The following is a 16,721-nucleotide window of genomic DNA, read 5'->3' on the forward strand; positions in this document are numbered from 1 at the left end:
GGCTTGGGAAAAAATAAAACAAACAAACAACAACAACAAACCCAGAGCATAAGGCTTCCCCATCCTGGCCTAGAGAAGCTTCCCAGGTGTGTCATTTCTGTTCTTTTTTCTTTTCCTTCCCCCTCCCAAGGAAGTCTTAGAAATCACATACTATGGATGACAGGGCTTAGATTACGGCAGGAAGTTTGTAAGCCATGGAACTGAGCATGCTAAAATGGAATTATCAGATTACTTCCACAAAGGACCCGTCGTCAGACCACTCAGAACTTAGGGGTCTTTGAGGACAAAGCAGAATCCTCTCCTCAACCCTTCGGCTAAAGACAACTCAGACCTTAACTTACTGAACTATAATGTATCAGGCAGCATCATGCTATACCATGAACTACTGATTTTACCTTCATTTTGTAGTACATGAAAACGGCAAGAATGTTCATTATGGCTTCCACCCAGCTTGGGTTGTTCTAGAAATAATTACTCATGCTCAGGATGCAGCATCTTCTAAATCTTAAGAGATGCTCGCTCGTGGCTGGAAAGGGCGAAGGAAGGTCCCGAGGAATTGAAGATGCTAACTCTGGGGCCATCGAATCGGGACGGCAAGTTCACTCATGAGGTGCTTCCACCTCCAGATTAAGAGCTTAATAAAACCACAAACTCATCCCCAGCATCTAACACTCCTTCTTTTATTTAATACATATCCACAACAGGATGAGGAAATGCAGAGTGAAACAGTACAGAGGTCTTCCAAGCCGAGGTGCAAGTGCCTCGGGTTCCTTCAGCAATTCCCGCCGGCATTGGCGTGATGCAATCGCCTGTCGCAACAGTCTGTTGTGGGAAGGGGTGGAGGGACGGCTGGAACACAGAGAAATGTGTACAACTCAGAGCAACTTCAGCTTTGCCCTAACTCAAGTATCCCCATGGGGCTGTCTTGCAACACATGTTCTATGGAGAAAAGAGGTTTCAGACCAAAGGGTGACTGCAATAAATATCACTGGAGATGAACAAGGCTTGGGAGTCTCCATTTATTATGCCTAGTGCTTGTCCTTCTCACCAGACAGCCGATTCCGTGAGAGTAGATGATGTTGGCACTGTCCCGCTCACCTCTGGCACATAGAAGGCTCTCAATAAATACATGTTAGAAGGATAGATTATCCCTGATTGAGGGAGAGTGAGAAAATAACATACAGCACACAGATGTCTATGACTGTTAGTGTTTGCAAAGGAGGATTGGATTAAGATTAACATATCTTTTAGATAATTATTCTACTTCCTTTAATGCCCAAGATACATTTTCTTATATCAGTTTGAAACTCAAAGGAGATACCTTTCCAATGATTGCTTGGCTGGTAAAACAAAACAAAACAAAAACAAAAAAACGTGCTTTCATAAAAATAGAGTCTCTAAGTTGTTCTGGCATCATTAGGGGAAAGGATGTCACACTCAGGCTGATAGCATGAAGGGGAGAGGGTGGCTGCAGGCACCATTGCTCCAAATGGGCCAGATTTCCAGGCCATGTGCCCATCACTGCTCACTGCACTCAGCTTGAAAGCAGAGGACATACTCATGCTCTGGGTGGGCAGTGGAGGAAATCTGGACAACACAACTGATAGTGGGTGAAGCCGAAGTACTCTACCGGCCACAGTGGGATCAGATTTCTTGTCCTGACATATGCAGCAGAACTTTCTATATCCCAGGACTCAGTGTATGACTGTTCTGAGGTCAACATTTGATGGTGCAGTTGGTCCTTGATCAGTCTCATGCCTGGTGCTGTCTGCTTCCTTGCCAGCATCAGGAAGCAAACAGTACCATATTGGTACAGGAAAACATTCATGTACCCATGGTCTCAGGGATGGAATTGGGTCCCATAGACCTGAACAAACCCATTAAACATCCTCAAATATCCTGAGCCCAGCCCATCCACACGAGATGGCTCCTCACTCCGGAGGTCTGTGTCCCTCACCGCAGTTGACAGATCTCTATGGCGGCTTCACTGTTGCTCAAGCGCCTGGGTGTTATAGCAGCCTGGGGGCAGGTTGTCTCTAATGTTCTCCAGGTTCTTCACATCAGCCAGAATTCCATCTATGCTTGTCTCCAGCAGGTGGAGGTGGTTCCTCTGCTGTCTCGCCCTCTCCTCCAGCTCAGACATCAAGGGCCGCAGCTGACTGTTGACCTGGGTCTTGGCTTGGAAAAGCTCTTGTTCTAACAGCAGCAGCCCCTCTTCATCCACGCTGCCAGACTGATCTACTCGAAGGAATGAGAAAGGGTTAATAGAGAAAAGATGTGGCGAGATCTTGAGGAACACACGTATACTTCTGAAATCTTAACAAAGTCTCGATTCCACCTGCCCCGAGGAAATAGCATGTCACACACTGAGATTGCTTTATGGTAAGAATAAAGTAGAGATCTTTCTGAGAACAGGAGGCAAGCATTTGTGCTATGAACAGCTGAGTTCAAGACTGAGCTCCATTGTGCAGCCAATCAAGTAAGTCTGGAGTTCTATCTGGTTGAAATGACACTTCGTGCTCCGAGAAGAGGCTAAAGGTTATGGGGGCTGAGCACTGTCTATGGTGCCTGACACAGCTCCCCCCCCCCTGGGATCTGAACAACTCCAAACATGCTTCCTATATCTCCCCAAAGAACCATCTTGCTGTTTCCTTTCAGGAGACCTTTAGAAACTGGCTGAGTCTCAGGGTTTACAGAAGCCAAGGTATATTTAGCTGTTTGGGAGATGAATTCCAGCTGCTGGAGAATGGTGGAAGACTTCATTCTAGCTTGAAAAAAAATGGGAATCAATCAGGCTACATGTCTGTTTATTCCCAATGGCAGCTGTCACTGCATTCATTCAGGTGTATTCTACCCATACACTATACAGAGCCTTAGTCAGCATGAGGGCGCCTAGCCATATGTGCTTAGTTCAAGCAGATTTGAACAGCTTCCTCAAGGTCAGACTGCCTCATGTTTATGAGCGTCAGTGATAGGATTTGTTTGCTCCAAATTTTTAAATCACATTTATTTGTTTGTTTGTTTGTGTATATGTGTCTGTGTGTCCATGTCTCTGTGTCTCTGTACATTTGCCTCACACCTGTGTAAAGGTCAGAGGAAAACTTGTGAGAGTCAATTCTCTCAAGCCCAGGGGTAGTATTTGAATGCATGAGCTTACAGTACAAGTTATTATTGATAATGAGTTATCATCCCAAAGCTCAAGAGAGTGCCTGGAGTAAAAATTACACCATAATGAAAGTATTGACCCAATGGTCCCTTCATGGGGAAATTCAAGAATTGAGGGTTCTGTGACAAGCACAGAAAACAAGTTTGGGACTGAAATAACATGCAAACGGGAAGCCACATTCAGAAAAAGAAGGAACACGGGAGACACAGATCTCAGCAGAAACCTTGCCCACTGTTTGCTGTGTGCTCTGAGGCCTCAGTTTATCTCCCTGTAAAACAAAGTAATAAAATCCACCTCCCAGACCACTAACAAGACTTAAATGGTTATGCCATGAGAGCTCCTGGCACAGTACCTGACATACAGTAAATGTTTAGCAGTCCCCGCTACCCCCTCTCCCTCCTGTTTCCCTTTAAAGGCTCCATTAATTCCATTACCATTTTTAGAATGCTAAGCCATGCTGCTAAAAAATCTCACCAGGGAGACTGTATCTTTAATCTTTAAGGACATTTCTCCCTCTGGGCTCACTGGATCACAAACACACCCATCCGTGTAACAACACAGACGATACCGGACTCTCGGTGTGATGACAGTCCTCCACCAGGCAATCAGGTGTTGGAGTTGTTCTACTCAACTGGTGAAGCATAGCCAGGCCTTCTCCCTGATGTCATGAATATGGGTAGCCCAGCTCCTATTCCCTATTCACTGCAGTCTCCATTGATGAGGGCCCCCATGAACTACTTAAATTTAGACTTAAAAAAAAATGGTGTGTGCATAATGTGTGTGTACATGTGTGTGTTTATGTATTGTATGTGTGTGGGTGCCTGTGGAAGTCAGAGAGTACCGGATGCCCCTGGAGTGGAGTTTCAGATGGTCATGCGTCACCCAACACGGGTACTGGGAACTAAAATGGAGTCCCCTGGGAGAATGAACAGCAAATGTTGCCAGACAATGAGCCACCTCTCTAGCTCCCAGACTCACACTTTCAATCAGCACCCGTTTTCTTTGGGAGACAACAATGGGGAAACCTGATTCCCCACCATACTGTGCTAATAAATCTATCCTAAAATCTGCAGTGTCTCACAGTATCTCCTGTTCTCTGTGTGCGCGCGCACGCACGCGCACCCCGGGTTATCTATCCAGGAGGCTCTTGTTTGCCCAGTTGGTCATAGCAGGGAGAGGTTTGTCTAGGGAGGAACAGCATCAGATTCAGCAGATGGGGGAGCCCTCTCCTCCACGCTCTCCCCCTCCCCACTTCTGCTGCCTCATAACCAGCTCCTGATCTGCTGCCAATAGTTCCCCTAGGTGGCCTTCTCTGCTTCCGTCTAAGCCCCCTTCAAGTTCTCCTCCCTAGAGCAGAGATGACATCACTCTCCTACTTAAAACTGCCTGATCCTGAGGGCTTGCTCCCCCACCCTTAGCAGGGCCCCTCAAGCTGACCGGTCCTCTGGGAAGTTCCTGGGACACACCCAGTTCTCTGACTCACAGACCTTTACTTCCAGATACAACAAGTACTCTATGACTCATCTTAGACGTGGTTTACCAACAGAGAAGACGTAAAGCAGCCTGACCCAAGTGTCTGGGCATGAAACAAAGCAGATTTCCAGATGTTCTTAGGGGAACTTGAGATCCCCATCCATCAGGACTAAGAACATGCAGTCTTCTGGGGACAGTCCCTGAGCAGAAAAGCTGAGGTTGCTGCACAGACCTATCAGCTGTAGGATACTGTCCAGGGTGTTGAGCGTGTCTTGGATTGTAACTCCGGCACTCTTGGCTCTGGCATCGGCCTGCTTGGCTTCCGTAATCACCTGAGGACAATGAGTACAAAGGTGTTCTGAGAGGTTATTTTCGGCTTGGCAACTTTACAGAGAGCTCACAGTGGGAAGACGCCATCACTCACCAGCTGCACTTTGTCCTTATCTGTGTCAAGCTCCAGCTCTTTCCTGGCCAGCTCTCCTTCCACCTCTCTCATCTCACTCTTCAGAGTGGCCAGTCCCTTTTCCATGGCCAAGGCCCCATCTGCTGTCCCGTTGGCTTCCAAGTTCAGACCCCCAATCTCCTGGGAAAATAAAGGGAGCCAGGGACGGAAGGAGGGAGAGGGTGAGGCCCAAAACATCCCGAGGACAATTGTAGAAAAAATACAGCTGCAGTCCTGGCTCTGATGGAGTAAGCCAGATGAACAATGAGAGAGTCAGACTTGAGGACACTCCCTTCCCCAGGCTGGGCCTCAAGCAAGTTAGTTCTAGGTTAGCTCTCTAGAGAGTAGGAGGGTCAGTGCAGAAACACTGTTTCCCTTTCAGTTCAGTGCCTAGAAAACTTTTTTTTTTTTTTAACATGATCAGGAAAGCATTTGAGAAAATCCAGAGGACAAGAAACATCCTTCTCTGTCATGGTCCATTACTGCCCTGATCTTTGGAACAACTATAACAACTTTACAAGGATTACCCTAAGACAGTCGTAAGACAGTCGTGCTTGGAGTGCAGACAACAAATGAATCGGCTATAGTGGTGGGGTTTTGTTTTTGCTGGGAAAAGGCTCAGCAATTCCTTCATGCATAAGCTGCAATTAAACAATTGCAGGAGTTCTTAATGCTTGATGCTGTATAAAAAAGGTACATTAAACAAGGGAAACTATTTGAAATTATTTTTGTGGGTTACCAAGTGATTTAAAATTGAGGTCAAACAGTCTAGCTACCAAGAGCTCCCTCAGGAGGTGTTTGGAGTGGCACCAGCTCTCTAGAAGTTGTGCTTAAGTGCAAAGGAGCTCTCTTTCCACCAAGAAGCATTCCTTCCCCTGTAGCTGATAACGTGGGCTCTAGGCATAGAGCAGAAGAACAGCTGGAAGACCAACTGCCCCAAGTGCTCTTTCAAGCAAGGGACTAGATCTCTCTTATCTCTGTCTCCAGCACCACGCATGCACAGTGGAGGACAGAGGCAAAGCAAGAGGGTGAGCTCAGACAGAGATCAGAGAGGGCTCTGGAGCTCCAGGATTTCATATTGAGAAGCAAAACACTCACGATAACTGTTACAAGTTAAGTTTAGCACCCTGAATCAGATGTTGAAGTTCTAACGGCTACAGGTGTTTCTCTGTTGCAAAGGGCTTACCCAGCTCAATATGGTGGAGTCTTTGTCCCTTGCACATTCTCTCTCAACTCACAAGATGACCTTATTTGAAAACTGACTGTTATAGATTGTTTTTTCTTCTTCTTTTTTGTTTTTCGAGACAGTCTTTCTCTGTGTGTAGCCATGCTGTCCCGGAACTTGCTTTGTAGACCAGGCTGTCCTGGAACTCACAGAGGCCTTCTTCTGCCTCCCCCATACTAGGACTAAAGGTGTGAGCCACCATGCCTGTTTTACTGTTGTAGATGTAATTATCCACAGTGACGTTATACTGGAGTATAGTGGTGGACCCTTCAACAACATGATTGATGCCTTTTGTTTTTTTGAGACAGGGTTTCTTTGGTTAGTCTTGGCTATCCTATAACTCACTTTGTAGACCAGGCTAGCCTCCAACTCACAGAGATCCACCTGTCTCTGCCTCCTGAGTGCTGGGATTAAAAGCTCTTGACGCTACCGGCTGGCTTGATGGATGTCTTCTCATAAGGAGGAGGGGGAAGAAGGAGGGACAGATGGAGAAGGAGGAGGAAAGAGCTGAGATGACAGGGGCCGCAGAAGCAGAGAGTATGCTGATGGAGCCATGGGCCAAGGAAAAGCAAAGACTCCTGTCCTCAGACGCTGGGAAGAAGAAAGGAGGAATTCTCCCCGGAGGCATCAAGAGGATAGCCCTGCTGACTCTCTAATTCTGGATGCTAGCCTCCATTATGGTGAGAAAGTCGTTTCTGCTTTTCAAAACAAAGTATTTTCTGATAGCAGCCTTAGAAATCTCCACAGTGAACAGCTGTGGCTGGTTCCCACAGTGCTGTCCAAAGAGGGCGCTGAATATGGTGTGTTAGCTGCTGGCCAGTGACTGGATCTATCCAGCAGAAATGTGGGCTTGTGGTGTGGTACTGCTGTGGACTCTCCAGGACTCTGAGCCATAGGGGCTGAACTGAGCTGAAGCTCTCTCCCTATGGTAAGGCTATGTTGGGCACTGCCTGTGGCAGCCTGTACATCCATGCTTCTTTACCTGTGCTATCTCGCTGCTGATCTCCAGGGCCTCCCTAGCTGCGTTCTTTGCCCGTTGGGTGTCAGCAGCAGCACTCCCCAGGGCCCTTTCAGCTTGCTGGGTCTTGTCACTGGCATCTGCAACCTTCTGGCTAATATAGGAGAGTCTCTTCATGGCCTCTTCAGCCTCTGCTTTTCTGTCTTCAACCTGCAGATCAAACTCTGAAATGAAGAAAAGAAAATACTGCCACAGAGACAAGGACATTAAGTTAAAACTGAATGAGAGAGCCTGATGTTTTGAGGAAAAAATCTGAAAGGGGATAATTACTGGCTAGGGATGTGGGATGTTGTGGCCGGGGTTTCTTGTTCTTTCCCAGGAGAAAGAATCTCTCAAAGGAGCCATTGTGGTAGCTATTGCCTGTCCTAAGTCCCTGCCACTGCGAGGATTTCAACAAGCAAAGGGGAGAAAGAGCAGGTAACTCGCCAAAGCCTGAAGCAGATCAGTATAGGTGTGGCCACAAAGTTAGGGTGTGGTCACAGAATTGGAGTGTAATCGCAGAGTTGGGAGTGTGGTCAGAGGGACTTTTTATAAAGAGAATCTGAAGACTTCCCTTTTCTTTATTAATGAATAATGCTGAAATTTTAACCAAATGTCTTCAAGGCACACCCCAAAGCCCCTCGGAGCCAAATATTATATCCATGCAACCCATATTGGAACCAACCAGGCTGTCCAAGAAAAGAATATCAACGCAGTAGTGACATATTGGATAAGAAGGACCTCAGAGGTCTCCTGTTCCCCTTAAGAAGGATATAAAGATCAGGAAAGGTGAAATGGAGAACTTGACCTGGTTATAGGGCCCAGTAAGGATCAGAACTCAAGACTCCTGGCACTTAGGTGAAATATTTCCATCAAGTATTAATGAGATCATTATTACCTAGAAAAACAATGACTGAGCAGCTATTAATAACCCGGGAGGTACACCCACCCCTAAGGCAGAAAATGAGGACTTGAATGAGTCATGAGTGTACCTTCAAAATTCCAACCTGGGGCACATGGCACTAACCTCTGAGGTTCTTCAGGATATTCTCAACTTCATAAAAAGTGGCATTGCCCACACTTAGTGCTTCTTGCGCTCTGCTTTTAGCCAGGTTGGCACGGGAGAGCAGCTGACCTGAACTCTGTAAATAGAGCAAGATTAGAATAAGTGCATTCCTGCTAGCACAATCACCCTGACACAACTTCTCCGTGACACAGAGTGCTGTGACTCACCGCAGTCTGGGGGTGCTGGAGCAAAGCCCTCTACAATCGGATCAGGAAGGAACTTTGTAAGTCAACAGCACATGCCTTTGAGAGGAGAGTCTTGGACTCCTGCCCATCACTGGGGTGGGAAGAGTTTTGCAAATCACAATTTTCAACACTAGGTATTTCCTAGAATGCCTGGGTCCCCTTCCTAGGCTCAAATGCTGACTCACTGGGTGAAGCTAATTTCATCAAAACTCCAATCTTGGTCACTCCCTCTGTAGCCAGTGGCATCATGACCTTCAGAGGGTTTCTGTTAGTGGCTCTGGCCATTTTCACTCACACAGTCACCATTCAGTGCACGCTTCTTGACTGAGTGAATGGATTAACAGAAGGTACCTGTCTTCCATCCTTTCCGGTCTGTAACAGCTGCTGTGTTTCCTTTTCCCAGTTCCCCAGATTGTTCTGCACCCGAGTGAACGCATCCATTTGTCTGGTAACCAGGTCTGAGAGAGAATCAGCTTTCTGCCTGATCCTCTTCGCTTCCACCTGTGGGTACAAAGATATGAATGACTGTCGGCTCCTGGCAAAACGCGAACCTTTTGATAGCAAAAGTCTTCTTGTTGGCAGTGCGGAGAAATGCATCAAACTCCATGATAATTCCCCACTGGTTTCAATTTGAGGGTCCCCAGAACTGGGGAGGAGATATGGAACTTTCCTCTACTAACAGGGTCAAGATGGAACATCCAGTCCCTTCCCCTTTCAGAGTTCAGTGGGGTCAACAACAGGACAATGGGTGATGGGGAGCACCTGTGCTCTTCCTACCACAAAGCCAAAAGTTGATGCTATGGTTTGAATGGGAGTCATCACCCATGAATTAAGCATCTGGTTAGCATGGGGTTGTATGGAGCCTTTGTGGGGGTAGGAGGAGGTCTTTAGGCCATGTGATCTCAAGAGGAATTGGTCACACTTGCCTCTGTCCTTTGGAGATGACCTTCTGCCACCCTTGGCAGAACAGAGCCAATGCAGGCACGGTGTCTTTAACTGTCTGAAACACTAAGCTAGAGAAACCCTTTCTCCTGATAAGTCAGTTACCTCAGATAGTGCTTTGTGGTAACGTGATGTTGACTGATACAGTCAACGTGGAGAAGAAGCTGAGGGCTTGAACAACCTTACGAAATCCCTAGAGAAGAAAGTTTTCATGGCCTCAGAAAGTCTGTCTGTGTGTCATGTGCACAGGCTTGGTGGCCTCACCTGAAAGGACAGATCACTGAGTCCCTGAAGCTGCGACGCTGAATCCAGAAGGCGGAGACTGTGTTGATAAGACCTGTCAGCTTCAAAGTCGGCTTGGGTGCTTTCCCTTGACAACTGCTGGGCCAGAGACTTGGTTTTCTCTAATCTGTAGGGAGGAAAAGTAGATGGTCAATAATTATAATAAAAATAGTAATAATGGAGGAAAAGCCTTGAGAACTTACTTTTTTTCTTTTCTTTTTTTCTTTTTTTTTTTTTTTTTTTTATATTGGAGACAGGGTGTCATGATACAGCTTTGGCTGGCCTGAAACTTACTGCAATCCTCCTGCCTCTGCCTCGAAGAACTAGGTTTGTGGGTATGTACAACCACATATGGCAGAATGTATTCTTTGTGAAAAAGTAGATCTCTGTGAGTTCAGGACCAGCCTGGTCTACGTGGTAAGTTCCAGCAAGGGCTTCATGATAATTCACACTCCTTCTCCCACCCCCTCCCTCTTTTTCTCTGGGGATAAAGTGTGCATGTGATGTACACACATGTACATGTAGTTAGAATGAGCAGGATAAAGAAGCTAGGTTATATGTCAAATATGTGACTCTTTACAATCTAAAAATAACCTTAAAGCTTGTATAGGTTTGGTCAGAGAAATTCAACTCCAGCTTCCCAGGTGCTGACAATATAAATACTATTTTTCTGTAGCCAGCCCTGTCAGATGGGTTTCTGTATACCCCCATAAACCAAAGGGGAACCATTTCTCCCTGTACTGCCATGTCTCAGTCAGAACACAAGTTTCACTTAGCTTTCAAAAGCTTTCCTTTTGTCTTAAAAATGTTTACTTTCAACAGAGCATGGTAGCACAGCCTGCAATCCTAGCACTCAGGGAGCAAGGGGCAGGCAGATCTCTGTGAGTCCAAGGCCAGCCTGGACTACAAAGAGAGTCCAGACAGCCAAGGTTACACAGATAAACCCTGTCTGGGAAAACAAACAAACAAACAAACAAACACAAAAAAAGTTTACTTTCTTCAAAGTAATACTCATTCTCTAGTCCCTATTACTACTGCTGTTATTATTAATTTTGCTTGATCAGTAAGTTTATTGTCTTTATGAAAAAGATCTTCATAGAAAATGGCCTTAGCTCTCAGCAGCCTGTCCCTGAGCTCTGAGGAAGCTTGCCTTATCTCTTACAGTAGGCCTTATTCTTGACAACTTTCACAGCCCACCATCCCGAAGAACAGAAACCCACAATCGTGGCTCCCCACAGACCACCCTTTTAACTATACTTAATGTATAGTTTCAAAGAAATGTGGTGCCTCTCAAGTGTTGTTTGCATTACACGCTGGGAGGATTCTGCTTTTATGGCCACCCAGATGAGGACTAGGTTGAACATACTTTCCCATAAGGCCTTGTACCACAGAGCTGTCCAGGATGCCGCTTCCTCCTCCTCCACTCAGAGCCTCGCGGGCCAGTGAAAGCGCTTGCTTGGAATAGTCCTCTGTTTCCCTTGCTAGTTGCTTCATTGTGTTAGCTGACTCAACATGGCTGGAGACATTAAAGGTGGAGAATTAGGGTTTTCATAGAAAAATTAGCACAGGTAAGTAACATAAATCTCTCTTGCAGACTCAGAAAAGAATAAAGGAAGTGGTTTGGCTGGTAAGAGCCAAACAGAACTGACTTGAGTGCATGGGATTAGAGGAACCATTGAGAATCAAGTGTTTTTGTTTGTTGGTTTGTTTGTTTGTTTTGAGAGTAAGCCTCATATTGCTGCCCTTCAGTGGTCATTTTTATTTATGCCATACTCCAAGACGGTATGAAGACAGTAGGTGAGTGCTTGCTCAGAATGACAGACCACTGTGTCTATGAGCTGTTTCCTGAAAGCAGAACTCCCAAGGTTTAGTGTCCAGCTCCCTACCAATTACCCTGGAACTTTAGAGTGGGTCTATAACTCAGGGGGAAAGTCAGTCAATAAAAGTCTCCTATGAACTTCTGATCTCCTGGTTCTACGAAGTAGCATTAAGACAACAAAAACCATGGGCTCAGGACTCAGGAGGCAGCTCACAGTACAAAACCAGAGGCCAGCCCCTCTGAGGACTGAATTTCACCCAAAATTAGCAGAGCCTGCCACCCCACCTAGCAAAGCTTTAGAACATGGTAGGACTCCTAGTGGAAAGCCAGAACCAAGGGAGCTCCGCCTGTGATCCGTGGGCTCCTACAGAGCTGGTTTCCAGGGCTCTTTGTATACTCGGCCCCCAGAAAGCAAGCCAACAACTTGCTGCTGCTTGTTCTCAGGCCTGGTGTGGGAGTTGAGGAGTCCCTGAAAGCTGCAAACACCCATTTCCAGCGGCTAGTTCATTTCACACTGCCAGGAGGCTCACATCAAACATGTCCTAAAGCCATCTGTGCGTCACAGAGGAAGCTGGGAAGAGAACGCTTTCACCAGCTCCTGCCAAACAGCCCTGTGGACTGTCCCCTGACATACCCTGAAAGCTAAATGGCTCAAAACTGGCTTCCAGGCGAGGGATGGCTGCAGAGGAGCCTGGAGTGGGGCAAATGGAGTGCTTGAGTCCTCATGTTCCACAGTCGTGCCTCGAGCAGAGGTGCCAAACACTGCCACTTACCTGTCCGCCAATCTTGTGGCCTCCTGAGCCAGGCTTTTAAAGCCATTTGGCCCCACATAATGCTCTGAGGAATGGATGTTCTATGGAGGAAAAAAGAAAAAGAAAAGGAATCAGTTAAAGTATTGCATTTGAGTTTGGAGCCTAAACAGAAGTGCCAGAAGGACTTTTCACTAGCTATGTAGGAGTTCCTACCCTGACATACCAAAGGTCCCTAGTCACCATGATCACCCATACAAAAAAAAAAAAAAGTGTGTGTTGGCAAGAACAAAGTAGATATTCAATTCAATTTCAAAAGAAGTTTATGTAAAATACAGATGAACTGAAAGCATATATATTTCTCTGACTTGGTAGTGCACACTTATAATACTTTGGAGGCAGAAGCAGGAAGATTAGGGGCTGGAGAGATGGCTCAGCTGTTAAGAACACTGACTGCTCTTCCAGAGGACCTCAGTTCAATTCCCAGAACCCACATGGCAGCTCACAACTGTCTGTAACTCCTGTTCCAGGGATCCAACACCCTGCATAGACATACATGCAGTCAAATACCAATAAGATAAAATTAAATAAATGAAGAAGAAGAAGAAGAAGAAGAAGAAGAAGAAGAAGAAGAAGAAGAAGAAGAAGAAAGATCATGATATTGAGCCTAGCCTGGGATACACAGTAAAACCCTGCCTCAAAAAAACACAATATATACACATATGTGTTTGTGTGTGCAGCTGCATGTACACACGCATAATTGCCTGCACATGCATGAACACCAGAAGTTCATCTTGGATGCCTTTCTTTTTTATTCTCTACCCTATTTTTTGAGACACATGGAATTTGCCGCTTGGGTTGAACTGAGGCCCAGCAATTCCCCTGAATCTTCCCGTCTGTTCCCACTTCCAGCACTGCGGTCACAAGCATATACCACCACTGCTGGCTTTTACTGGGTTCTGGGGATCTGAATCAGGTCTCCATGATGTCACTTCAAGCGACCAACGGCACAATGAGACTGTTACAAAGAAGAAAAGCCAGCTACCTGCCAGATAGACCAAGAAATCCAGGGACAGAGAGAGACAGTGGGACCTGTGGGGCAGCTTCCAACATGCAGCAATGAGCAGACACTGTAACCAGGCAAACATACAGTATTTTGCAGGGAAGCTTCGCTTTCCGCCAGGCCCAGCCGCATCTGAGAGATGAGTCTACTGGTATCCTGAACTCGGTTCTGATACTGACTGCCCAGGGCCTGGACCCTTTCCACAGCCATCTTGAGGTCATCCAGGCGGTTCCGGTAGCTGTTCTCTTGGCTCCTTGCCTTGGCCAGCTGGAGACTGAGGGCTCTCTTAGCACCTGCACACAAAGAGGAAAACAAGCCCCGAGTTAACCCATGAGGCTGACTGACAGTGTTAAATGAGAAAAACAGCAGTGACAAATGTTTGCGACAGTTCTTTCACTCTGCCGTCCACGTGCCAGGAGAATGTCACAGACAATCTTCAGACAACGGCTGGCCACAGATACCACAGAGGTGATGCCATGAAGAGTCTATGACCAGTATCACAGTTCTTTCTAGGGCACGAATCTCCTGGCCGATAGAGTTGGCCTTTCTCACCGTCTGAAACCTGGGCTTCTCGTAGAATGTCCCGGAGGGCCTGTTCCAACTGCTGCATCCTGCCTTCCAGTTCCGCACTGGGGACTGTGCCACCATCACCCTGAGCCTTTGAAACCAGGGCCTCCAGGCTCTGGAGCTGCTGGGTAAACTGGTCCATCTGAAAGTACACAGGAAAGGAATCAGAGGAGAGGGTGAAGAACACAGCTCACCCCCAGGGCTGCAGCCCATATCGGGGACAGCAGCCGGACATGCTTGGTCTGTTGTGGCGGATCCTGGCCCGCTGTCCTAGCCAGTGACCTTGGCAAGTCATTTGATGATCTATAAAATAGGGGTGATAAAAACATACTGCTCATACGGTTCTTCCTTGTGCTGAGTGGGTTAATGTTTGAGAGTGCTAAGATCAGAGCCTGCCACCAAGAAATTGCCAGAGAAGGTTACGGAGGCCAGAGCTACGTCTCAGTGTTAGAGTATTTGCCCAGCAGATGTGGGCTTTGGTTCTTACTGCTACAAAGAAATAAAAATAAAAATAAAATAAGTAATATTTTTAGCAAAATGGGACACATCTATCTATAATCTCAGCCTTTGGGCTCAAAGTCATTCTCAGATTATATAGGGAGTCTAAGGCCAGCCTGGGCTACATAAGACCCTGTCTCAAACTAGCTTTCCATAGGCTATTAAATAGCCTATGTAAATTAAAGATCCAAACAAAAACAAAAACAAACAAACAAACAAAACCAGATTGAGGGACTGGAGAGACTTTTGAGTGGTTAGACCATGTGCTGCTCCTGAAGAGGACCCAGGGTCAGGTCCTAACCCCGCATGGTGGCGCACAACCATCTGAAACTTTTTGTTTGTTTGCTGTTTTCAGGACAGGGTTTCTCTGTATAGCCCTGGCTGTCCTGGGACTCACTCTGTCGACCAGGCTGGCCTCGAACTCGCAGAGATCCACTTGCCTCTGCCTCCCCAGTGCTGGGACTAATGGCGTGGGCCACCACCGCCCGACTGTAACTCCAGTCCTAAAGGAACTTCTTTGGATCCCCACAGGCAGCAGGCACACATGGGTTTCACAGACATACATGCCAGCAAAAGGGTCACACACATTAAAAAAAAAAAAAAAACATTTAAAAAACCATATTGAGTGTGTTCTACATATGAAGTTTAACTTGCCCCTCATGGTCCCCTCTAGAAAAGAGTTGTTAGTAATTAACAACACCAAGTCCGCTCATCTCTGAAGTTTAAATTTTAGTTTCATTTTGTCATTTTATCTTTTGAGACAGGGTCTCACTCTGTAGCCCAGGCTGGTCTGGGACTTACTAGTTAGCCCAGGATTGCCCCACGTGCATGCCGGGATTACAGATATGAGCCACCATGATCTACTCTGGGACGCATAAGGACACCTCTGGAGGGGAGGGAACCCAGCAGGAGAGAAGCACATCCCCGAGGGGTCTTAGTTTGCTTTTTTGTTGCTGTGATAAACACCATGACCAAAAGCAGAAAAAGATTGATTTCGTCCTACTGCTTACAGCCCACAACAAAGGAAAGCCAGAGAAGGAACGCCGGGCAGGGACTGAAGCCGAGGCCACGGAAGAACACGGCTTAGTGGCTTGCTCTCCATGGTTTGCGAAGTCTGCTTTCTTACACTGCCCAGGACCACCAAGGGTGGTAAACACCCTCCATGGGCTTAGCCCTCCCACATTAATCATCAATAAAGAGGATGACCTGCCTACAGGTCAGTATGATGGGGGCAAGTTCTCATCTGAGGATTCTCAATCCAGATGACTCTAGTTTGTTTCAAGTTCACAAGAAAGAAAGGAAGAAAGAAAGAAAGAAAGAAAGAAAGAAAGAAAGAAAGAAAGAAAGAGAGGAAGGAAGGAAGGAAGGAAGGAAGGAAGGAAGGAAGGAAGGAGAAAGGAAGGAAGGAAGAAAAAGAAAGGAAGGAAGAAAGAAAAAAGAAAGGAAGGAAGGAAGAAAAAGAAAGGAAGGAAGAAAGAAAAAAGAAAGGAAGGAAGAAAGAAAAAGAAAGGAAGGAAGAAAGAAAGAAAGAAGAAAGAGAGGAAGAAAAAGAAAGGAAGGAAGAAAGAAATGAAGGAAGGAAGAAAGAAAGGAAGATAGAAAGGAAGAAAGAAAAGAAGGAAGGAAGAAAGTGAAGAAAGGAAGGAAGAAAGAAAGGAAAGGAAGGAAGGAAGAAACAAACAAAGAAACAAAGAATCGAAGCAGGACAAACGGAAAGAGCACTGGACTTGTGGGGGACATGAGTGGCACCCCCAGTGCCATGTGGCCATGCCACTTTGAAAAACACTGCAAGTATTTTCAGACACGAGCCCTTGAAAACTGAATTTAGAATGCTTTAATTCCCCAGGTTCACTAAGTTGTCACGAGTACCAGGGGAGACAGGATCTGCCAGAAGATCCTGAAAACGGTTATAGATGAGAATGTAAACCTACTGTGAAATTATTATGCACAATATTTTTAGTAAAATTTTAAAAATTTTTATTGTGTTTATTGTGTGCATATGTGTATGAGTGTTGTGCGTGCGTGTATGCATGTGCATTACACGGATGCCAGGGTACGCTTGTGGAGGTCAGAGGGCAAGATCAAGGAGTTGTCTGTCTACCTTTACATGGGGTCTGGGCACTGAACTCTCATTTTATGTATATGCACACATATATACAAACACACACATGTTTAAGATAGTAACACCAATAGCCATCCCCAGGAAATCTGGGGGGCCCAGACCTGTGAGGGATGGGGGCACAGAGC

The 16,721-nt window shown here is 46.3% G+C and overlaps 1 protein-coding gene across 1 annotated transcript in view; it reads right to left on the reverse strand.

The window, feature by feature from the left end:
• Window positions 1–657: 657 nt before the first annotated feature.
• The window catches only part of Lamc2 (laminin subunit gamma 2), a 64,818-nt gene continuing 48,754 nt past the window's right edge, over window positions 658–16,721 (reverse strand). Inside the window, exons 13-23 of the mRNA XM_021632876.2 lie at window positions 13,962–14,118; window positions 13,497–13,702; window positions 12,371–12,450; window positions 11,145–11,294; window positions 9,761–9,905; window positions 8,906–9,055; window positions 8,331–8,445; window positions 7,289–7,488; window positions 5,064–5,222; window positions 4,872–4,971; window positions 658–2,238 (exon numbers count right to left, since the gene is read on the reverse strand). Coding sequence (XP_021488551.1) covers window positions 1,985–2,238; window positions 4,872–4,971; window positions 5,064–5,222; window positions 7,289–7,488; window positions 8,331–8,445; window positions 8,906–9,055; window positions 9,761–9,905; window positions 11,145–11,294; window positions 12,371–12,450; window positions 13,497–13,702; window positions 13,962–14,118 — 1,716 coding nt within the window. The 3' untranslated portion in view covers window positions 658–1,984. The remainder of the gene's footprint in view (window positions 2,239–4,871; window positions 4,972–5,063; window positions 5,223–7,288; window positions 7,489–8,330; window positions 8,446–8,905; window positions 9,056–9,760; window positions 9,906–11,144; window positions 11,295–12,370; window positions 12,451–13,496; window positions 13,703–13,961; window positions 14,119–16,721) is intronic.

The sequence above is a fragment of the Meriones unguiculatus genome, chromosome 11, assembly GCF_030254825.1.
Source record: "Meriones unguiculatus strain TT.TT164.6M chromosome 11, Bangor_MerUng_6.1, whole genome shotgun sequence".
Taxonomy (NCBI): domain Eukaryota; kingdom Metazoa; phylum Chordata; class Mammalia; order Rodentia; family Muridae; genus Meriones; species Meriones unguiculatus.